Here is a 25212-nt window from a genome sequence, read left to right as displayed (position 1 = left end):
TATTAAAATTGTAATTATCTTTTTCATTATCATCGTCATCATCCTCGATTTATATCTGTATCTATTCCTCAATCTATATTTATATTTATTATCATAGTTATCGACTCGGTATTTTTGACTCGACTTAAAATGTGATTTTTTGACTCGTGACTTGAAACGTAACTCGAATCGTAAGAGTCAAGAGATTTTTGATAATGTATAATTTTATAATTATATATAAGTTTGTATTGTACAAATATTGTAGTGTATTGATACATCAAGCTAAAAGTAGTAACATTATTAAAATCAAATCAAATTTAAAAGTGTAGAAGATATTTATGTTTAAAAAAAATTAAAAATTATTTTGTGACTCGTGACTCGGATCATGACTCATACCGACTCGTATAACAAAAAACAAGTCATCTTACGAGTCTGGAACAAACCTAATCCACCGAATCGCCTCGTTTCGACTTGATTTTGACTCAATTCGTATCAGTCGACTCGTGATTCATACGAGTTTGACAACTATGTTTATTACTATGTTATTTTTAAGATTAAGCAAAACAAACAACACACATTTCATAACATAAATTAGAATCACATTCATCATCAATCTAAACCCATCGAATCCAATACTCAACTTTGATCCAATTTCTAGAAGTTTGGAATATAAGATTTTTGACAAGATCATCACAAATCTTCAATTCATATTAATACCCATTTCCAAAAAAAAATAAAAATAAATAAAACTTAAAATATCCATTTTCACCTTTTTCTATACTTATCATAATGAATCAAAATCAAATACTAACATATGCTTGATTTAACAAAATATAAAATTTGAATAGAAAGTTGAATAAATCCAAATCCAACATAATATATACACATACGTTGAAAACATACACTTATATACAAATCCAATTTAGGTGTTTATTACTCTTTGAAGCATAAAAAAAACACACAAAAAATCATCCCTTCCTATATAATTGTATATACACGTATTTTTCTTTTTAACTGATATTGTTGTTGATGGGATTGTAATATGGAGGTTGATTTTGATTTTGTATTTGATTTTTTACCAGATTTGTTGTTACTTGTTGATTTTTTTTTTTTTTTATCTAAATAGTTCATATATCTAATATCTAATATCTAATACTATTTTATAAAGCATTTTGGTTTTCTTTTTTCTTTTTTTTTTTTTAGAAAAAATAATTTGAACTAACCAAAATACCCCTATTCTTTATTCACTGATTTAAACATTTTTATCTAATATACCTATAATAACCTTAAATCTCAATCATTCATTTTTTTTTTCTCAGCTCAAGTCTCAACAACTTATTTTTTTTTCTCATCCATAAATCATTTTATTCCTCTAAATCATTCAAATTCTTTCATCTAAACAACCGTATATTGATAAATTATAAAAACTGTATGGGTCTTCTTAAAATTTTATACTCTTTCATTAGAGATGTCATTCGATATACTTTCGACGAATTTTTAAATCCGAGGGTAGAGCCAGTACGACTAAGGCATATGGCTATCATACCGCTATGACTTGACCTATCATCTCCACCATTTCGCCGTTGTAACGCGCAAACACTATCTCTCGTTACATATAAATGTCTATCTGGTATTATGGAAGCTGATAAAAGAGAGAAAGACAAAAGAGGTGACGAAAGTACCCATCATGTGCCTGGCAGGTTGGCACGTGATGGATTTTTCAACGGACGGTACTATCCAGGACCAAAAGTGTTGATGGGACAAAGTTTTTGAACTAAAACTGTAATTTATTAAACTTGTGGAGTTCCACCAGAGGGATGATTTTTGTAATTAACTGTTATTATTATCTATATCTATACTCTATATTAAAGAAAATACCCCAATGTTGAAAGTTACATGGGGGAAATGTCTAAAATGTTCTTCTATGTAATATTTTCACTACAAGGCTACAACCCTTTAAAATATTTTCACATAAACTATTCTCTTAACATTAATAATTAAATTACACTATCATCATTTATTTTTCTAAAATATCTTCATTAACCTTTTAAATCAATTACTTTTATATGAATTATCTACGGCACTCGACGTCGCATCCACCACCAACATTCGCCTCCACCACCACACCGTCGCCGTCAAGACCACCGCCCCATCGCGCGGGTATTATTATTATTATTATTATTAGGTTGTTGTGTTGCTGTGAGTAAGTATAGATAGATATAGATATATATACAGAGTATATAGAGAGAGATAGAGATAGAGAGTCAGGGAGTCGATTGTGTGTGGGTGTCGGCATCTATCTGTCTATCAATACAAAGAACGAACAAAGTAACAAACAAAGAGATAGATTGATTGAGTGGAATTGAATCGAATCGGAGCGAATAAAAGTGATTGATTTGATAAGTAAAAGAAAGAGAGAAGTTGAAGGGATGGCAGGGATGAGGGAGTTGGTGACCGGCGGGGCCAATTGCAATCCATCTTCTTCTTCGTCCAACCCTTTAGGCGCTCTCGCTAACGCTCTTATCGGCTCTTCTTCCCAAAAGGTTCTCTCTCTCTCTCTCTCTCTATCCATGTCTCACATACACTCTTTTGATTGTAACATCATCTTAGTTAGAGATAAGATGAGTTTTCTAATATGGTGCTGAGGTAGTTTGTTGGTTAATTAATTGCCATCCAGGAAAGGCTGCAGGAGATTCCTACGTCAACGCTCAATACCTCTGGCAGCCATCTTTATTCTGGAGCCGGGGAGCCCTTGTCAGCCCTTCCTGGTTCAGAGTTGGATCACCCTCCCCACGACTCGGCTTTCCTTAATGGTTTCCATGCCGCAAATGACAACCGGCTTTCTCAAGTTTGGGATGGAATACAAAACCCCCAGATTCATCCAGGGCCTCAACCAGAATTAAATGGTAAAATCTGTCCTTTTCTTTTCGTTGCATGTATATCCTCTACCTTTGAATTTCTCTTCTCCCTCAAGTTAAAAATTTCGGTTGTATATTAAAGTTACTTATGACTGGTCTTCACCAACATCATTTTGAATGTCATCTTCCTGAAGCTATCCTATCGTCTTCCATTTTCATTCGGTTCAATTGTTGGCTTTCAATACAGGTCCACCTCAAAGAGTTTTGTCAAGTTTTTTGCATTCATTTGTTAACAGCAGTCATGGTGGAGTTCCTTTTGGTCCTGCTCAATTGCCAGTGTTGGGATTGTCTCAAGGAGACAAACGGTGCATACGTGACCGTAGTAGCATTATGGCTCGCCATATCTTTGCTGACAAGCCTGAGGATTTCATCAATGGCCAGGTATATATCCCAAGTTTACATCTTATTATCTATTATGATATGAACCTCGTTATTTGTTTCTTATGAGCTCCTCCAAGAGGCCTTCTGACCCTATGGGCCTATTCAGGTAAATGCTCTGTTATCTTCTTTAGAAATAGATAATCATGGTTCGGCCAGGGGCCCCATGCCTGGAAGATACCCGGAGCTGGAGCAATACTGGGGGGAGTCGCAAGCCATGGCTTCTGGTCCACGTGGTGCAGATGGTTGGGCTGATGAATTCTCCCAAAATAGAGTAGGACAAAGTGACCCTAATTCTTGGGCACTATCCTTTGAACGACAACATGGTGCTGGGGGCTGGGCTTCTGAATTTGAGCATGTGAGGATATATTACTACTTTATTGACTTATCATATTTACTATTTATAGTTCACTATATTGATAGATATTGACTTATTATTATTATGATATAATTACAGCTTTACTGTTGTTAATTTTCTGTTTTGCTATTGATTTTAGGAGCAAGCTCAGATGACGTCAGTGGATAGAATGGCAGGTGCAAACATTCCGTCATTGGCTGCTATGGAGCAGACTCGGATGCTAGCACACACTTTAGCTCAGAATAATAATCCTAAGTTCCAGGTTATTATAACTGTTACGAGATGCATGTTACTTATAACATTGATCTTTCCCTAACTTATATGTTTATGTTTTATATGGTAATATGTAGAATTCGAAGTTTCTTCAGTTTGTTTCGAAGATGAGTCGTGGAGAATTGACTATTGAAGATAACCAAGTAAAGGCTGGAAATGCGGACTGGGCAAATGAATATCAACAACAATATAACGCAGGACCGTCTTCTTGGGCAGATCAGTATGCACATGAACAGGCAAGACTAAATATCAACTGTTATTGTCTAGTTATGTGTTTTTAGCTGACAGCCAATTGGCATACGATTTGATAATGCATGATTGCATACAGGTTTCTAGGGGTCCTGATAGGTGGGCGGATGAATTTGCTACTGAACGTGCACACCATGGTCCGGTAGATGAGCAATGGGTGAATGAATTTTCCAAGCTGCAAGTGAACGACTGGGCAGATGAATTTGGGCGTCAGGTTGGTGAAGGGATTTTGGGAGATGATTCTGCTGATAATTGGGCAAGTGCTTATGACGAGTAAGTCTATCCTCTTCCCTATATATACTTATGAGGGGTTCCACATCTATGCTTATATGCGTGACTACCCCATGTTCTCTTTTTCCATATATATATATATATATATTATATATATAGAAAGTACTAACTACAACCCTAGGGGTTGTTGTTAGCGTATATAAAAGAATTGTACCTTCCATTCAAAAGCCCCAACCCCTAAATTTTATGGTAAAAGTACAACTATTTTATGCACGTTAATGTGATTTTTGCTGCTCTAATAGCTGAAGTCTTGTATAGAAATTGGTATGCACCAAACTGATTATGATGAAGAATTAGAAGAAACACAGTAGTAAACAGTAAACACAAAGAAACGACAATTTTATGATAGATAAATAAGCGGATTCGAACACCAGCAACTCCTAAACTGGATTTGAGTTCCAGTTACTCCTAATTGTTAAAAAGAACCGTAATAATCTAATTGACTAACGAGATGACCATATTTGAGTTCCTGCTAAGTACAGTTCTTGGAAAAATTCATATATTCACTTCTCTGCCAAAGATTTGTTTCTAATTACTTGTTTCATGTAAAGTTCGTAATACTTATCTTATATCATCTTTCTTTCAATTACACTTGAAGTCCCTATACTTGAAGTTTATAATATATGTTTACTTATTTTTTACATATTATTTTAGAAGTTTTTTTTTGTATATACAAAACCTAATCTGGGTACTCCCAGAGCCAAGTCCGAGTTCCGGAAAATTGACTTCTCCCCCTCGCCTAGTAGATACCGAATCATCAACCTTACCTAGCTACTTTTCTATTTACGACTTTTGTTGGTCTCAACCAAGACTTGAACCCACATTTCGAATGTAATTCGGATGCAAGCTGTTAGGAACAACCTTAGCTTTAACACAGCGGAAGCAATTAAACAAGAAGATAACAACCAGAAATTAGAAAAATGACACGTGGTTCGGCCCCAGTGGGGGGCCTAATCCACCATTTGCAAACTAGGTTTATTGATACTCTGAACCATTTAATTACAATTACAATGAGAAGATATATATATATATATATATATATAGGGGAAAGATAATTTGAGACCAACTAAAAAAAGTCCAAAAAAGGACCATTGATTTTCGTAACTTACAGACCACCATTATCATCTACTACGATATACAAGACTTTTTTGTAAAAACACTAAGACTTTCCAGCGACGGACCCACAGAAAAATCATGTGTAAGTTAACTTACACATGTGTAAGTTACACGTGTAAGTAACTTACACATGTGTAAGTTAACTTACACATGATTTTCTGGTGGGCCCGTCGCCGGAAAGTCTTAGTGTTTTTACAAAAAAGTCTTGTATATCGTAGTAGATGATGATGGTGTACAAAAATCAATGGTCCTAGTTGGTCCTAAAATAAGAGGTGGTCTCAAAATATCTCACCCCTATATATATATATATATGTATAGGAGAAGAGCTAGGGTAAATAACTTGGTCCGCAGTGAAACCTAAACAAGCCTCCTTAATAGATCAGGCCTCCTTAATAGATCAAGCCTTCTGGCCAGCAAGCCTTCAAACCAACAATCTCCCACTTGTAGGCCTTGTGAAAAACTTCGGCCCGCCATTCAAGCAAACAATATCCTGGTCAAACAGTAACTCTAGTAATCCTAGAAATCCTCTAAGCCTCTAGTTGCAAGAACAAACTAAAACTTCAACAACGGAAGCTTTCCAAGTCTTTTGTTCTCCGCGAATTGTATAACCCAACTAAGGCGGAACGATCAGATGTAGAGAAAGTCGAGTATTCAAAACAAAGGATTATAGGTAACATACACCATAGCTTTACTTGATAAAAGAATTTACAAATGTACAACTGTACAAGCATGTGAACCAATCAAGTACCATGCGTCCACCATACTTGGATATTAAGTCCACGAAACAAATAACAAATACATGAAATGATATACTACAATGATCAAGGCGGATTCCATTCCCCATCACAAGGTTTGATCTTTGACTCCAAAGTGCAATGAAAACAATCATGATGCATATAGTTCCTCAAAGCTTATACTAAATCCTGAAAAGCATGAAGAAAAAGTTTCAACTACGAAAACGTAGTTGGTGAGTGCATAGGTTTTCAAGTAAATCTCGTTACATATCCATTTCGAAACTTAGAAAGCATATTATTCATATCATTATACCCAAACCACATGACCGGCAAAATTCTCACTTTCCAAATACCTTATGTCACTTCAAGCGTTGAGAATCCATGGTTAATTATAAAGCTCTCATGTGTCAAAATCGTCGTGAGAGAAAAAGTATTTCAATAGATTAATCATATATCACACCCAAACCATGTGATCATCAATAATTACCAACCATCAATATTATCCACAACATTTGTCCCAAATTTGTCATTAGTATCATTTACATTGATATTTTAGATGAGTTTAACTTGAGCCACTACTAAGACCCTTTCACGTCCAAATAATAATAATAATGATGATGTCCCGAAGAAATAATAATAAAAGCACATGCTGTAAATCACGTGCAATAATGATGATAAAGATAAAGGGGTCGTGCCATGGAGATGACCAATAATATATAAAGTAGATTAGAGCACCCCTAGGCAGACCGGAGATGAGGTGGCTACTAAGGTGCCAGTCAACCCGCTGCCATCTTGGTGAGTGAGGGGACGAATCCTGGCTGCGCAACCCTCTAACTACAGGTCTCAATGAGTTAATAGTAGTGTACAGGGGACCACCGTTTCACAGTACTCAAGCTCATCATATAACATATATCACATTGAACATACAACATAAATCCCATATCATAAACATTCTTTCAGGGTATCATTTCATAAAAGAAAACAATTTTATTTATCATGTTTTTCACCCCGAAAGTAAAACACATAAAAGAGTTTGAAAGGGGGCTATGACTCACCTTCATATGCTGAGCATTATATCTTGATATGCCGGGCATTATATCTACTTATCCAAAATGAGTACTTCCATCTATAGCTTCCTTGATCATATATTCCTTGCGCTCCTCATTCGCATTTCAAGGACAAGACCATTCCCTTGATGAGCTCGGATTTGAAAGTCATTTTGGGCAGAAATTTCGTGGTCCTCTAAGCTCTAAACAACCCTTATTCCACGCTTGAAATAACCCTTAAACCTTACTTGAATCCCCTTAACCCTTAACAAACCCTTATTATTATAGCTGATAAGTTAAGATTTAAACCTCCATTTTAGCTTGCATGTGTCTTGAAATCAGCAGCTATTGGAGCTGTTTTGACAGCCTTCTTGAGCTCCAATATCATCCATTTTGTGTGGGATTGATTATGGTATAGATTTCTTACAACAAGGAGTTGCAAAGATGATGTTTATTGATTGTTTTTGGTGTGTTTAAAGGCATTTTTCTGCCTTCTTTTTACTGTCCACGAGAAGAGAGAACAAGAGAGAGGGGGAGTGTGTGTGTGTGTGTGTGAGGGAGAGAGAGATGGTAGGGATATGCATGTGTAAGATGAAAGGGGTTGGGTCTTGTTTTCTTGTGTATGGCTGTTCACAAGAGAAAGAGGGGGTGGTTAAATGTGTGAAATTTTTTTGAGAATGAAAGAAAAGTTGGAGTGTGTAAGAAGTTTAAAGAATAAATGTACTAGCTAGAATTCTATTGGCCAAAGTTGTGTATGCATGTGCTTGTGCATTGTATATGTTGTGTGTGGGTGTGTAAGAAATTCCAAGAATCCCAAAAATTGTGCTTTAATTTTTGTAATATGTGTATATATATATGTGTATATGTGAGTGTATGTGTGTATGTGGGACTAGAGTGTACTTGTATGTTAAGATGTAAAAAGTGTAAGAACTAGGTGCATCCTTATTGGCTAGTTGATATGTATGTACATTTTGTACTTTAAATTGTCACATAATTCATCATCCAAAACTTGTATTTATTTTAGTTACACATATATACTTATTAATATTATTCAAATTCACTTTTATGTAAATAATAGTTCATAAATGAATTTTCAAGGTAGTCATTATATATTTATGTTCAAATGTACTTTAATTAGCTTGGTGTTTGGATATTTTTTTTAAGGACATTTATAAAGATTTTTGGTGGTTATCACAACTTGTGAACCTTGTATAATTATTTATATCACTTAACTTCTCGAAATAACATTTTTTGTTCATTCAAATTTCATCAACTTCTAATAGTTCAATTAGAACCGATCTATAGCTTGAGATTGTCTTGAATGATTATAGCTATTGTTTATGGCATTTCTAAGATAGCTAGTCATCTACGGTATTTCATTGAACTAGAGGGCAATTATCACTATGCTTTAAATGTCTAGAAGGTCAATTCTCTTAATAAACCTTTAGGGATAGATACCTAGATAAATCTAAGTAAACTTGTCCTAGTTGGAAATTGAGGGTTGTTACACGAACAAGCCGAAATTTCAATAAAAAACCAGATAGGAAAAGAAGTCTTCACAGGCAGCTCCCACGAACAAACCAAACTTCAATCCATGCATCTCAAGTGTACCTAGTTGCAGCGGCTCTGTTCACGAGTCACCTAAAAGGCCCATTGTCCCATTGAAGCTGTAAACCGCCCCAATAAAGTTAGACACAGCTAACTCAGTCATGGCAAGGTCCACCATTGACTCATCCTCAATCTCAACTGGCTCCTACTGCTTTGAAATACCTCAACCTCTAATCAAACAATAGCTAATACCTCTCGAACAATAAAAACGGGAACAACGCTTTTATCATCTTCCAATTGATCAATAATACCAAATAACCCCCAAAACCAAAAACCCTAACAGAGTTCCGGACGACAGCGGCTCAGCAGCAGAGACAGCTGCAACAGCGGCGGCAGACAAGTGGCTGTTTGGTGATGAAACAACGGCGGAACAGCAGCATAAAAAAAACTGCAAACCAGGCCCAACACAGATTGAAACAGGAAGAACAACACGAGCAGAATCACTGCTGTAAAACTGCAGCAACAACAGGTAATAACTATCACTGCTGTAAAACTGCAGAAACAACAGGTAATAACTGCCTCAAACAGCTGCAAAATAGCAGCAGCAGCAAACAAGGGTAAAAACTTTAAACGCGTACAGCAGCAGCAGGAACAGATCCGAACAGCCTTGCTCTTAAGAACCCTAATCGCGACGGAAACAAACAGCAGCAGCTCTGTTGGTCGACTGTGAAAAACGGCGAACAAGAGAAAGTCTGAACTAAACCTTAATCGCGAATAACCAACAGCCACGAACAAAGACAATCGAATCAAACGGAACCTAAGCTTTGATACCACTTGTTAGGAAAAGCCTTAGCTTTAGCACAGCGGAAGCAATTAAACAAGAAGATAGCCTAATCGACCGACTGCAAACTAGGTTTATTTATTGATGCTCTAAGCCAGTTAATTACAATTACAATGAGAAGATATATATAGGATAACAGCTAGGGTAAATAACTTGGTCCCCAAGGAAACCTAAACAGGCCTCCTTAATAGATCAGACATTCTGGCCAGCAAGCCTTCAAACCCAACACAAGCCTAGGGAAATTTAAGAAAAACTAAAGCAAAAGACAAGAACAATAAGAATAAGTACATAAGTAGACAACTTTGGGAGATGAGTTCAAACCAATAAAAAGGATGAAAGGGAGAACTTGAGAATGATCATGTGCTTGGAAAGCTGGCTGTTGACCTAACCCATCGTATTTTTCTTGTCACACGTGCATTATGTATGCGAAGCTCTTTGATTTTACTGCCGTGGTGAAAGGTGAAAGCTGTAACCTATATTTTCAATTATAATTATCATTTTATTTTGCTAATGAACAAGGGGAGTCTCATAGTAGAGTTATTTGCTCCTTAGGTATGGAGATATAAACATGTAATCAGAATGAGTATAATATTGCCTTTTGCCACTAGTTTTAGATGTTCATATGCTACATGCTTATAAGTTTATCTCCTTATGTTGTTATCTTAATATATATATATATATATATATATGTATGTATGTATGTATGTATGGGGTAAGGTTATTTTAAGAACCCCTAAAAAGGCAGGAACCTTTAAGAACCCTTTTTAAATTCAAATTATTCACTATATGATTGCTTACACATGTTCAAATGACTATATAATTGCTTAAAAATGTTCATATAACCATCTATATACATTTGATCATCACCAATCTCATGAAAATATTATTTTACAAAAATACTTGCATACATATGATCAACCTGCATACATGTGATCATAACGTTATTCGTGCACATATGATCATAAAATTCATGTCTCCAAATGTAGCATAATGAATGATAATCCATATTTCTTCATAATTGTAAAATATAAAACTTCATCTAAACAATTCAAAAACAATCAAAAAACAATTATCATGTAAATAATAATTATGGATTAAGCTTGATTTTAAAAAGTTTTTAAAAGTTCTTGCCTTTTTAAAGGTTCTCAAAATAATTTTTCACTATATGTGTGTATATATATATATATATATAGACTTTCCTTATTTCGTGAACCCTTTGTTACGCAAGAACCATGAGAACTCTTAAATTATATATTTCACATGTTTTAGAGTTCATTCACACGTGAGAAACATTATAAAAATGGATGTTATAGAATGAATGTATTTCCAAAACCTTATATATTGCCTTGTGTGAACTTGTGAATGAATTTGTTTACGTTTCCGTTCACATGTGAACAAATGGTTATATATGTAGGGGAAGGTTCCTGTGTGAAGACTCTTAAAATGCGAAGGGTGTGAAGTGCTTGGATCTTCTACTGAACTTGAGCACATATAGTGGGGGGCGGACTTGGTCAAACATAAAATCTAACTTTGTTTAGCAAAAAGCAAAACGTTCATATAGTTATATGTATACGATAAATAGAGTCTAAAGTTGAATAGAACTTACAATTTAGTTTTTGACCTTTGAGGGTTTTAAATGATGTCCATATCAACAACATAAGAGAGTAGCCTTCAAATAAAATTTATCATATTCTTATTGTTTAGCAAAACTAGAGTTGACCGGAGATTTTGATGACGCCAAAACAATAAAAACTTTCAACCACTAGAAAACAACAATCACAGGCTGTCGGAACAACTATTTTAATCTCAAATTGAATTTTTATAGTCCACGAATTAAGAGATAACACTTCATGGCCTTTCACTACCATTCTGCAAATACTTCGAAAAATTCCTAGAAACAACAAATATATAAAAGTGATTACCTTAAATAATCAATTCAAATCTTGGGTTGGCCTTTACAACCCGTCTTCTTCATTTATATTTTGCATTTTTTGTTTGGGTTAAGTACGCCAAAGTGGAGCTAACTTTGGCCGAAAGGTTATAATGAGAAGCAACTATCAACTTAGATATTTTGTGCCAAAAGCTTAGTAAAATATTCAAATCATGTAATGAGACCAATCAAAAAATCGTATGTTACATTATTTGGACAATTTACTAGGTTGTCAACATACAATGTCCAAACCCTCTATTTGTATGGTCATTGCTAGTTACATTCTGGGATACTTACCCTTCTCGTTTTTGTATAGTTACGTTTTCCTTAACTCTTATTTTGTCTCTAAAATATTGGAGGGGCCAATATGATATGTAAATTATTTTCAAAAAGTATATTTAAAAAATTATATACACAACCTAATAATCTTTTTGGGGGGACAAAACCCCCTTGGCCTCTTAATAAATCCGTTAGTTCCTGTGATTCGAAGCGGGATGCGCCTTTAAAACATTAATAAGGGGTAGCTAGTGGGGGTGATAGGTCATCAAGGGTGATCCGTGATGGGGTGATCTACCTACCGTCGGCACCTTTGTTGCCATGGCTCTGCCATGGACCGCTATGGCTTTGCCATGGATGGAAGTACTAAAATACAACTTATGATATACATCTTCACAGTTAAGTTGTATGTTAGTACTTCTTAACCATTACTAATAAGTGTTAACTAAGTTCTATGTTAATAGTAACTATTAACATATATCTTAAAACACTGAGATGACACATAATTGATAGGAAAAGAAATACGAAATTTATATGTTTTCCCATAGACACGGTGCTTTATGTTAGTAATAATCTATGTTGTTAATAAAGGTATAATAGTTATCGGTCCTTCCTTTAATATACCGGTCAAAATAACGGTCAAGATAACGGTTCCGATATTAACGGTGGTATTTACCGATATTTAGCTTTTTGAATATCGGTCTTAACGGTGTCAATACATGTTTTCTTTTTCTTTTTTTGGGGGGCCAAAACTAATAAATACTTGATAGTCCAATCCTAAATAAATAAAAGACCAATTTTCCAGCCCTAATTCCAACATTAAATAAAAAAAAAGAGTCCAGCCCTAATTTTCCAATCAAGCGATCAAAAAGGGTTTTTCCTCTGTCTTCACTTCTCAAGCGACCCCATCAATTTTTCTGTCTTCATATCTCTATCCTTTTTCATATACTTTTAAGCTTGACTTTTAATATTAGTATTAAGTATTAATCATTTTGGAATTTAATATATATATATATATATATATACACTCCATTTAAGTGGTTCTCGCTTCTCCTTGTTTCTGTAAAGGGAGAAAGAAGTTAAGTTCTTAGTTCTTCGTTCTTTCTAATTCATTCACTTCAAGACTGGTTCTGAACGCCGCGGAAGACGAGAGGGACCTAAGCGCAACATCTCATTCCTCTCTTTTCAACAACATTACAAAGTGAACAACGGAAGCATTGCAAATCCTTTCTATACGTTATTTTTGATCCAATCTCGCACTTAGCATTTCGTCGGAATACATCCTGTCTTTTCACCTTAGTAGTCCTATGCATGAGGTTAGCTGAACAAGCTGACAATCGGCCCAGAATTTGCCAGACCTATTCTAGTGAGTCCCCCTATGGTGAACAAAAATATGAACATCACTCTAATAGGATTCCTTGCTTTATCTCTAAGCCCTTAGTCTTGTAAAAGACCATTCCCTCGTAATCTCATAATCTGGAGTAAAAGGATTCGAACCTTTGCATGCCGAAATCGATTGTATTTCGTCCTTTGTTCCCCATAGGTGTTCTCACCGGAGTGTTATATATAACACTCCGGTGAGAACACTTAAAAACATCATTTTGATGCATTAAAAGTCCATAAAATTAACATAGTGCATAACTAATTATCATTATTTAAGTGTTTAAAAACACATTAATCCGTCAAAATCGAAAAAAATCACGTTTTTTGTTTTGTGCATCCATCTTGGGCTCATGGCTGCATATTCATCAAAATGATGCATCCAACAAAAGACGTGTTTTTTCGATTTTGACGGATCAATGTGTTGTTAAACACTTAAATAATGATAATTAGTTATGCACTATGTCAGTTTTATGTACTTTTAATGCATCAAAATGTAGTTTTTAAGTGTTCTCATTTTATTTTGGTTCTCATTTGATAGCCACCTTATATATATATATTATATTGCATAATATATAATCACCTTTATACCACCGTTATAATCGGTATATCAAATATCGGTTCTCGGCTGTTATAACCGATAATTGAGTATTAACGACATAGGTAATAACTAAACTGTATAGTAGTGCTTCTCACACTTCACACTTTGAGACGCTTCGCACTGTAACCTACAACTATGTATGTGTGTGTGTGTGTGTGCACGCGCACGTGGAAGATGTACGAATTCCTTATTTAAGAAAACTAAAGCAAGAGATGAGGACCACAAAAATAAGTATGTAAATCCTATAACTATAAGAAAGACACTTTAGGGAGATGTGTATAAACGGATCTTAAAAGATGAAAGGGAGAGAGTTTGAGAACAGTCAGGTACTTATCATTTTAATAGCCAGAGCTGAACCTTACGTGTTTTTCTTGTTACACTTACACGTGAATTATGTATGTGAAGCTCTTAGATTCTTTACTGAAATCTGTTACCTGCATTTCTAATATAATTATAGTTTTTCATTGCTTTTCTAATACGGAGTAACAAAGAGGAGACTCAAAGCACACTTCCTTGGGTACATACTACATAGATACAAACACTTATATATAATTATAGCCTTTTGCCTCTAGTTATAAACTTATAATTATAAATGTTCATACGCTTACATGCTCAGGCATTCATCCTTTATATTGTTCTTTTACTATTTTCTTTTGTGTGTGCGCGTGTGCATGCACAAGTGCGTTTGTGTGCCGTTACCCTTACATCCGTGATATGCTTAACTTTCTTTCAGTTGCCCATATGCATGTAAGTTTTCTTCTTTATCGTTGGCATATACCATCTGTAATCTTATCCCCCACCCCCCCGGGCCCCGCGCGCAAACGCACACACTCACTTGTATGCCACTTGTACTTCTGCCACACAATTTTGCGGGAGGTATTTTTGGAAGTTGTCTCTCTGCCCTCGGGCTATAGCCCACCTCTGACGGGTTTGGGTGGTGTTGTAATAACCGAGAGGTGAATAAGTATATGGATTTATGTGTATGATGATTTCTCCTTATGATTTTTGCTATTATGCAAGTAATAACCGGCTAACCGCTGCCAACCCACCAGTCTATCTCCACTCCCGCACCCATTGATTTGTCCCTTTTTATGTGGGGTTTAATGATGTAACTTTAAGAACTCTATTGATTGATATTCTTGGTATTCTTGTAGGTATTTAAATGAGCAAGCTGTTATGAAACAGAAATCTGATAGTTCGAGGGGAGTTTATGTGTTCTCTGATTTAAATCCTTATGTTGGGCATCCTGATCCTTTGAAAGAAGGCCAGGAGCTATTCCGTAAGGGCCTTTTAAGTGAAGCAGTTCTTGCTTTAGAAGCCGAAGTTTTGAAGAACCCTGATAATGCTGAAGGCTGGAGGTTACTTGGTGTAGCACATGCTGAGAATGATGATGACCAACAGGTCTTTACTTTATATTAGGTTTTTTTAGAAAGGCAATGATCAACGCTACTTAGTTTTTCTCACATTTGGCCCTTACGGGGCATGAACATTGAACATAGAACCTCATGGTTGGTGGTCAACTCACATACCACTAGGCTAGAAGTCCTTTAGTTTTCTTATACATTAATTATCTCGAATATTCACATATTTTAACATCAATAATTCTCTTGATTTGTTTTGTGCTTCTCTGTATGTGGCAGGCAATTGCATCAATGATGCGTGCACAAGAAGCTGACCCAACAAACTTGGAAGTTCTTCTTGCACTTGGAGTCAGCCATACAAATGGTATATACTTGCCAAAATGTCCTTTGGTTTTATAAATGGATTCTGCTAACCATTCTATAATGTCAACAGAATTGGAGCAACAAGCGGCACTGAAATATCTGTATAGTTGGTTGCGCCAACATCCTGTGTATGGGACAATTGCTCCTCCTGAACTTTCAGATTCGCTCTATTATGCTGACGTGAGTGATATCTTTAAATCATTCTTGTGATAGAGATAAAGTTGAAGCATGGTCTTTATGTGGTATGTCTGTTACAGGTTGCCAGGACTTTCAATGAAGCCGCTGTAATGTCACCTGATGATGCGGATGTACACATAGTACTAGGTGTATTGTATAATCTTTCAAGAGAATATGACAAAGCCATTGATTCCTTCCAGACAGCTTTAAAGCTCAAGCCTAGAGATTACTCATTATGGAACAAACTTGGGGCAACGCAAGCAAATAGTGTTCAGAGTGCTGATGCGATATACGCGTATCAACAAGTAAATCTTCGCTAACATCATTCCTACTGATCTTTTATTGCAACATGCGTCTATATATTAAAAAGACAAGTACTCTGTAGAAATGTAGAAGATATGCAAATTCCTCATGTATTTTGATCTTTGTAATTATTTTAATTGTGCTTAACTTTGTTTTGTTAGGCATTGGATCTGAAGCCCAATTATGTTCGTGCATGGGCTAACATGGGTATAAGCTACGCAAATCAGGTCTCTCTCTCTCTCTCTCTCTCTCTCTCTCTCTCTCTCTCTCTCTCTCTCCTATAAGTGTACCTCAAAAGTTTCTTAGATTACGAGATAATCTATTTATGTTATATACTTATAGGGTATGTACGAGGACTCAATTCGTTACTATGTGCGTGCACTGGCAATGAACCCAAAGGCAGATAATGCCTGGCAGTACTTGAGAATTTCTTTGAGGTGAATGAATTTATGGTTTTAGAACATCTTTGAAAGACAATGTGTGTGTGTCTTACCTAGAAATCATATTGTACTTGTTTGCAGCTGTGCTTCAAGGAATGATATGATGGAAGCGTGCGACTCCCGGAATCTTGAAGTTCTTCAAAAAGAGTTCCCTTTATAAATGGTGTTATAACTTATCTGGTAAACCTACGTGTTTCATTTACTGATACAGGACTGCATGCAGCTGGCTTACAACGTTAACATTTTGTTTTATATATAAAAGCTATAAACAACTTGTAGCCTGGGTGTTCATTCTCCTTGTATGTAACAATAAATATTAAAATCCGCATTAAACTATAGCTTATTTTTATATCATATATATTTTAGTAGATTTAGTATACGTGTGTTGCACTGCTGGATTGTGCATTAATTTTATACAATGGCTTGTGTGAGTAGTAAAATCTCGGTTTATAATGTCTTAAAAAATGACACTAAAAAAAGTTGCTTATGTTTAGACACTTGATTCAATATTTTCTCCATTAACAAGTTTTTCTTCTTTTAAATCTTTTATTTCATGTAACTCATTTACAGGAAGAGAGTTATGGTTTACTAAGAATATACTCCCTTCGTCCCATATTAGGTGTTATATTTTGACTTTTTGAGTTTTTTTTTCGACTTTGATCGTAAATATTTTTGTTTTTAGTATATATTTATAACATATATGAATTGATTGAGTTTTATATGAACTTTTCATTAATATAACTTTTATCAACTTATATAACACAAACAATAATATTAAAGGTCAAACTTGAAAAAAAAAGACTTAACCAATCAAAATGGGACGGAGGGAGTATATATTTAGTCGTGTAAGTACAACTGATGATTAAAATTGCAAAGGCTATATATTTATATATATTTATAGACAATCAAAATAGTGTAGACTTAAAATAGAGTAGAATTGCATTTTGATGCATAAAAAGTCCATAAATTAACATAGTGTAGAACTAATTATCATTATTTAAGTGTTTAACAACATATAGATCCGTCAAAATCGAAAAAATCACGTTTTTTTGTTGGATGCACGCAAAAAACATGATTTCCTCGATTTTGACGTATCCATGTTTTGTTAAACACTTAAATAATGATAATTAGTTAAGTACCATGTTAGTTTTATGCACTTTTAATGCATCAAAATGATGTTTTTAAGTGTTTTCACCGTTCTTATTTTAAAAGTGTTCTTACTGGAGTGTTACCATATATATATGGGAAAAGTAAATATAAGATTGTCTGACCCCTAAGCTTAGGTGTGAAACCCCTCACATACCAATACTTTATTATTTCTTGTTTAATGAATAAATGATTGGGCCCTCATGATATTTATGGTTTAAAAAGTTAGTATGTGAGTGTTCCACACCTAAGTTTAGATACCCGACAACCTTATGTATAGTACAAACATTTAAAAAAGTACAAAAAGTACATGTGTAAGTTAACTTACGCATGCTTGACCCTTCCATATCCGATCACCGCCACCACCATCATCATCTCCGACCACCACCATGATCCTTTGGCGACGGCGACCATCTCCGGCGAGACTTACACATGTGTAAGTACAACTTACACGTGTAAGTTAACTTTCCGGCGAGAATCAGGTTCGTTTTCAGGTGGATACGGTACGTGCCAGAGGCCCTCATCCGTTCTAAGCTAATCGTTAAGGGACGCATATGGGAATAGTATGGACTTGATGGGCGGTGATCCAAGAGATGGTGACGATTTGCTACGGTACGGACGAAGCCTTTGATGCCGACACCGGCGCCGTGGTTGGGGTGGTCGGAGATGATGGTGGCTGGTGGTTGTCTCGCGAAGAAAAAAACCTAGAAATTTTAAACCTTAAAATGCTAAAAAAAGTTGTACTTACACATGTGTAAGTTTCGCCAGAGAAGGTCGCCGTCGCCGGTAGATCATGGTGATGGTCGAAGATGATCATGGTGGTGGTGGTTGTCGGAGATGGAAGGAAGAATATATAGCAACAAATTTATGGTACAAACTTATATAGCAACAAATTTATGGTACAAACAGTGGTGATTGTTATTGTAGAGGAAAATTACATTTTGGAAGATATATAGGGAGAATCATTGAAATCTGCATCAAAGAGATAAAGACTGAAAGAGAGAGAGGACGTCGTCTTTTTGTTTTTCTCTTTTCAATATGGTTCAATACTTCGAATTAATTTGCATAACTGTCGTTAAAAATGCCACAAGATGTATCTTTACCAAAGCACTCGGTCAAGCCTAGTGGAGCTCCTAGTCCGACAAGACTAGCTTTGCGGCTATGCCCAACAAGGCTGAGAACAAGCTTTCTCCTCTGCTGTTGAAAGAAAAGAAGGGCCTAAAACCTATATGCTTCCACCTCTCTTTATCCCAACACAAGTAGCCCACTCCATTTTGCTTTCAAAACCAGGTGCATATATCTAAAGCAGTTATCTACATCTATGTTAATCCATCAATCCATCTGTTCCGCTATTAGGTTGGCAAGGTAAACCACAACCACCTTATCTAAAGACTATTGAGACATACGATTCCATTGTTTCCTTCCACCTTTCTTTTGAGGCAATTTAAATGGGCTCCAACTTTTTCTACGCTTAGAGGTTTCACAAAATAAACCCGAAGCTAACGCTTGCTGTAGCCATAGCTCAAATTCTTCCTCTTCATCTGTCATTTCAGCATCCAAATCCCATGGATATCTGCTGCTTGAATTTGACATCCGGCCTTTCTCTAATCCTACCATGTTTACATGAAAACTTGCATGATGTGTGTTCGGCTTACAAGCCATTCCCTGAACACCTAATTACTTTTAGATTCTTACATCGGAAAAATGCCAATGATAACCAATCCATATAGACTACCAAATACATAAATGATATATTTAAAAATGTACGGACCTGACAAATGGCCCATTCTGACACATCAAATATCCTGCTCTCAGCACAAACAAAAGCACGCGGAATTTCCACCTAATTGGAAATTAAAAATTAGCAAATACACATAAAGATAACAATACCATACAAATAAGTATCCCCTAACCTTTTGAGGGCCATCAAATACAAGTGAGCCTTTATATTCTACCCACCCGTCCCCATCTTTGGCTTGATGGTACTGACAGCAATCCTAAGACAAAAACAATTGGTAACAAAAATGGTAATAGGAAGAATTAAAAGAATAATCCTCTTAAATTATTTTTAAAAAATTGAGACCCACCTGACACCATCTTGCCTTAAATTTGGTCCTATTTGTACATATCCATATATGTGAATGACCACATTTTGTGCATTGTATTCGTCTCGATTCCTCCGAGCAATAAGCAGGAGCTTCCTGCTGTATAGTGAAGGTAAACAACTATTACATCACATTTTAGAAATAAGATGTCCAATGTCTTGTAACAATATTATTTTGCACCTGTAATATAATGCAAAGTAATATTATACAAGATTTCTACCTGATAAGAAGTACTCGTGCCCTTGTGATAACTCTTGGATTCTTCCTTTCTCAGCTGATCATCATAGTCTCTCTTTTTTATAGAATCAGAAAGAACCTACCAGTACCCATAAGCTTGTATTAGAACTAAAAATATAAGTTTCTACCCACTTAAGTATGAAAAGGTTGATTACGATTAATGTGTTCACGAAAAAATAAAGAGCACTAAAGTGGAACAGGTCAAATGGATCGAACCTGTTCAAAATTGCCCATGGTCTATGTTTGACGCATTCCCAATTTATTAAAAATTCTGGATACCTATTATTATTGTAATAATAATAATATTGCTTTTTTCCAATCTTAGTTCCCACACTAACTATTTATAAAGAAATAGTTTATCTACAAATCAGTGTTGGCAGTGCAGCCTAACCTAGCCCATTAAGAACCATTACTAAAAATGCCTAATTTCAATCCAATACCGTTTCAAACCGTAACCTAGCCTTCCTACCCAATAATGTTGCCATCTCTAAGTAAAAAAAAAAAAAAAAGATGACACTTACCTCATACGCAGATTGAATTTTTTTAAAGGATTCACTTGCGAGTGGACTTCCCATGTTTTTATCCGGATGCACAAGCATGGCCTGTAAGGGGAGAATGATGTAATGTCACGTTAAGAGAAAACACTATATGAAGCATATATATTCTGATTTGTCCTTTGACTACTCTCTGCTCATACAGTCATACATCAAGAACTCATCACAAAGAATGCGGTTGATAACACAAATCATGAATATTGCCAACTTAAAGTTTAAAACATCATACCTTTTTCCTATATTCCTTCTTCAACAACATAGCATCAAGTTTATCATAACGAGAAACACCCAATGCTTCGTAATGATTCAAACAGCTAAGAATTCTTTTCATCTCATTAATTGTCTCCCCGTCATGTTTGACAACAGGTATAGAAGAAGGTTCTTTTTCTTTTATGTTCTCGACAGTTTCTGTAGCAGCTACTGGTTTGCTTGAAACTTTACATGTGTGCATGTTTTCAGGTTCATCAGTAGGTATAGGAAACTCACACTCTGATACAAATTCATCATCAATAAATGAATCCGGAACTTTCTGCTCTTCAAATTGAGTTTTTTCACTCCAACGGAGCATACAGGTCAATGCATCATTAGAGAGGAAAGCCAGGTTTATTGATACCAAAACTCCAGACCACCCAGCTTGATTTTTAACACAATAGAGCGCGTATATGGCTGCAATTAAAACCACCAACCTTGCTTGGTTTAGGGAAAACACGTAGCCTGGGAGAAGAAGACAGTTTAGATACGCAAGCATGATATATGACTTTCTGGGATCCTTCATAATTCTGAAGACATACCTACGAAAATAAACAATAAGCCAGAGGTCGTCCAAAAGTTGGCATACATCCATAGAATCAAAATGGCAAACAATCCTACAATTAATAGACCGGGCGTGTGATGCACAGCAGCTCCCTGAAAATAAGATGCATTTAATTAATTACGAGTCATATGCCCGTGCAATGCGACGACGATGGTGGTAACGCCGCGGGGCGGTGGTGGAGAAGACGGATGGTGGGGGCGGCAATGGTGATGAATGTAAAAATAATTGATGTTAAATGCGGTAGTGTAGTTATTTTAAGGATTGGGGGATTTATATTGTAAATTACTTCATTAATAGCACGTATACTCGTATTAGGTTGAAATGTTTAAATTAATTAATAGAGAAGAGGGGTAATATAGTTATTTTAAGGGTTAGTGGTTTATGTTGTAAATTATTTGATAAAAGGGGAGGGGTTGATGCTTCATACAATAGTTATTGTATGTATATGTATAGATATCATAGATTATAGATTAATCACAGTTTGACGAGTGTACTGGACAGCACTAAAATGTATCTGTAATAGAAAAAATTAGTACCATGGTAAGAAGAAGGAAGAAGAGGGCGGAATAAGAGATGGAAGTGAAAGTAATAAAGGAGCTCCAGATGATAACGAGCAGCAGCGAAACCGTCCCCGATTTTAATCCCCGGAATACGCATTCCTTCCAATTCCTTAACAACATCCATATCATTTTACCAAAACCCCGGAATTGCTTCAACACTAATAATTTGTGTTTCAGATATCCGCCACTCATAACTTGTGTACCTTCAAACCATTTCCACCCTTGATGATTCAACAAACCCATATCTAATTCACACTTCTAATAAATATCCACCTTGACAATGGAAGGAGTACAATGTATATGTATTCCAATTACTTCCCCAATTGGATGGAAAGAGGGCTTATCCGCACTCACCACAGAACCCTAACTTAACTTTTCTCATTTACACAATTTTAGTTCCAATTAATGGGTTCATGCCGCCCATGGGCCAAGGGTGTTAGCCCGTTTGGTTCTAACCCAATAATCCGTAAACTAAACCATTTAAAAAGATTTTAAAAAAAAATCGAAAATGAAATATACAGAAAATCAAAAAGAATAAAAAAAAAACAAAACCGAGTGGCAAAATCTGAAAAACATGACTACAAAATAATCAAAAATGAAAAGAGAAAAGACAGAATAAAAACAATAATTTAAAGGAAATCCAAAGGATTGTTCAAACATAAAAACAACCAAGTCAACGTAATAACAAAGTCATAACACCTGAACATATGATAAATTATGTCTAGTCAAATAAGGCTAATGGCATGTAACTAAGCATCTTCATATAAGCATCTACCCAGCCTCATACATGATAAACACATGTTCTTTACTGCTTATTCTAGGGCACTAACACATTTTTTAAAGAGCAAATGTTAGTTAATTAAAGCTAAGTAAGATAATACATAGTTTAAAAAATATATATATTCCATTTTAAACATCAAAGAAGGTTTCTTTTTCATTTATATTAAGGCACATATGGTCATTATAATCCGGTCAGTGACATCTCATCATTACTAATTGTGCTTATATACATATCAAATGTCAATTATCACATCTTGCATATAACATTACACATCTTACGTTGTTTTCACATCTCAGTGACATAAATAACTAAATACATCTAAGGAGAGTGGTTGTGTGTTGGTGATCGTAATCCTAAGACCTAACAAGTAACCTCACACCCGACTCGGCGAGCAGAGCCTTTCAGCGGTACCTCATTGTCGTTAAGAAAGTGCAATGCTATCTAGGAGTATTCCGTCATGCTCTTAGAGATAGGTGGGTAGTCAGGCGGCCAGAGAAACTCTTCCACGTACTAATAAGAGTCACCCAAGCAACCACATCTATGCACTAGCCTGACATAGGTTAGCATGAGTTAACAATAATACTTTCACATGGTTAACTGAAATAAAGTGTTGACTTAACGACTAAAATTAACCACTATATAAAAAATTTAGGATGTTATAGAAACACAGTTTTCACATGATTTCTCAAAACACAATTCTTAAACGTTTAATTATATAAACACAATCCCAAATAACCTTTATCCCTACTAGTAAAAAATGCTTACACAATATAAGATTTATGATCAAATATAAATATTCCAAATGAATATATACGTGTGTTCGTCAAAAACAACCAATTAGCGCAATTAGCAAACTCCAATATCTATTACAATTTGGTAAATTCTTCCAATTGAAACTCAACAACATTTGAAGTTGGTAGACTAAAAGCAATCAAGTTTGGTGGCACATTGCTTTCAAGCTACAAACTGAGATTCTTTTAGACTTTCTGATATACAAATTAACCTAACCCCGTTATCATATTCATTCTTTATGTATGGTCTTTATTTTTCTAATGTTTTGTTTATTCAATTATTAAAAAATGATCATGTCTATGCTGTTAGGTTAGACTTTCCATCGAGACGTACATTCGTACGTCTAGTAAAAAGTAAATAACTTATTCGTTGACAATTGTTTTCAGCAAATCATATTTTTGTTTGCATTCTACTAATCATTGATTGTCATGTACATACACCATGTATAGTATTATAATTTTGTAATTTGTGTAGCTTAACACAAATTTTATTACAAGTACAATCCTTATATATATTGAATGGATAACAAGTCTTGATGTTAGATCGAATTATGGATCGAGTTACACGTTTGATGGTGGCCATTTTGAAAACACTGAAAACAAAGTGAGGTTTAAGGCTTCCTATTCAAATAGTATAATGTTTCATTTTATTGTATCATTCTCTTACTTATGGATATCTAATCACGATAGACTTTTATGCTTTTTGATTTAATTATCCTCTATGCTGCCTTGTTGAAGTTTCTTGAGAAAATTCTCTTATTTAACAAAAAAAAAACCATTTTTTTAAATTATGATAAATTATCAAACATTTACCCATCTCTAGAATTATTTAAGATCATAAAAAAGACTGGAAAAATTTGAGATGAAGTGATAGTGAATTAGACTGTTCAGAGTGGGGCGCTTATCCGCTCCAACACCGCTCCTTTCCTCCCCGCCGCCTTGAACACCGCTCTAGAGGCGACTTTGCCCAAAACATTGTAGCCCCGCATAAATCTTTCTCTCCTGGCCCCCCACCCACCACAAAACTAAAAAATATTTACCCGTTTCCCAATGGCTCTTTTGAGCTTTTTCGTTTTTTTTTTTCGTTATATAAACCCTTTAATCTTTTTATTCCCAAATACCTTATAATTTTCTCCATCTAATTCTTCTAAAAATTATAAAAATATTTCATCATCATGATCATCATTATCTCTATGTTAGTAACGATGATTCTACTAGCTCTGGCTTAGACGAGTACGATGATGTTGTGGAGAGTGTCGTTATCGTCGTTGTCAATCTCGCGATATAAGTCTCGCAACATGAAGATGAGCAAGAGGTTAGGGAGAAAATGGTTAGGCGAAGGACCACACTTGTGTGAAAGCGTGTGGAGGCAAACGATCAATTAACGCGCCACTATTTTGCTGGGCAACCAACGTTTAACGCTAGACAGTTCAGACGATGTTTTCGTATGTCTAAACGTTAGCTTTTGGTGATTTGGAAGCGCAATATACATATTTCCAACAAAGACATGAAAGTGCTGGGAAATTGGTATTCACTGTCATACAAAAGTGTACATTACTAGATGTTCACATCTTAACAGCGCCGATGAACCACCTTATGGTTTACCCATCATGTCGGGTTTAGGGACATCATGTATATGACCACCTACACAGAATCCCACAA

General features: G+C 35.4%; 2 protein-coding genes across 3 annotated transcripts; one reads left to right on the top strand and one right to left on the bottom strand.

Moving 5' to 3' along the window:
- The first annotated feature begins 2207 nt into the window (after window positions 1–2207).
- On the top strand, window positions 2208–16939 carry LOC122578116 (peroxisome biogenesis protein 5). Its single transcript, XM_043750001.1, has 14 exons — window positions 2208–2522; window positions 2657–2885; window positions 3085–3278; window positions 3385–3633; window positions 3773–3895; window positions 3984–4142; window positions 4235–4428; window positions 15073–15319; window positions 15559–15643; window positions 15713–15822; window positions 15900–16124; window positions 16284–16349; window positions 16465–16559; window positions 16644–16939. Exons 1-14 carry the CDS (start codon window positions 2409–2411, stop codon window positions 16720–16722), a joined length of 2169 nt encoding a protein of 722 aa, XP_043605936.1. The 5' UTR covers window positions 2208–2408; the 3' UTR covers window positions 16723–16939.
- Window positions 16940–18562: 1623 nt separating this feature from the next.
- On the bottom strand, window positions 18563–22448 carry LOC122580455 (dnaJ homolog dnj-5-like). 2 transcript variants are annotated; one of them, XM_043752725.1, is made up of 9 exons: window positions 21955–22448; window positions 21396–21510; window positions 20834–21318; window positions 20572–20652; window positions 20034–20129; window positions 19796–19912; window positions 19622–19705; window positions 19480–19551; window positions 18563–19373 (listed from the first exon to the last, which is right to left on the bottom strand). In XM_043752725.1, the coding sequence occupies exons 1-9, from the start codon at window positions 22219–22221 to the stop codon at window positions 19101–19103; spliced, it is 1590 nt and encodes a 529-aa protein (XP_043608660.1). In that variant the 5' UTR covers window positions 22222–22448; the 3' UTR covers window positions 18563–19100. The 2 variants fall into 2 exon arrangements, with proteins under 2 accessions (XP_043608660.1, XP_043608661.1); XM_043752726.1 differs by having other exon boundaries at window positions 19796–19909.
- Window positions 22449–25212: the final 2764 nt, after the last annotated feature.

Source organism: Erigeron canadensis, chromosome 8 (assembly GCF_010389155.1).
Source record: "Erigeron canadensis isolate Cc75 chromosome 8, C_canadensis_v1, whole genome shotgun sequence".
NCBI classification, from domain to species: domain Eukaryota; kingdom Viridiplantae; phylum Streptophyta; class Magnoliopsida; order Asterales; family Asteraceae; genus Erigeron; species Erigeron canadensis.
Note: the sequence above shows the minus strand (reverse complement) of the source record. Positions and strands in the feature narration are given on the sequence as shown.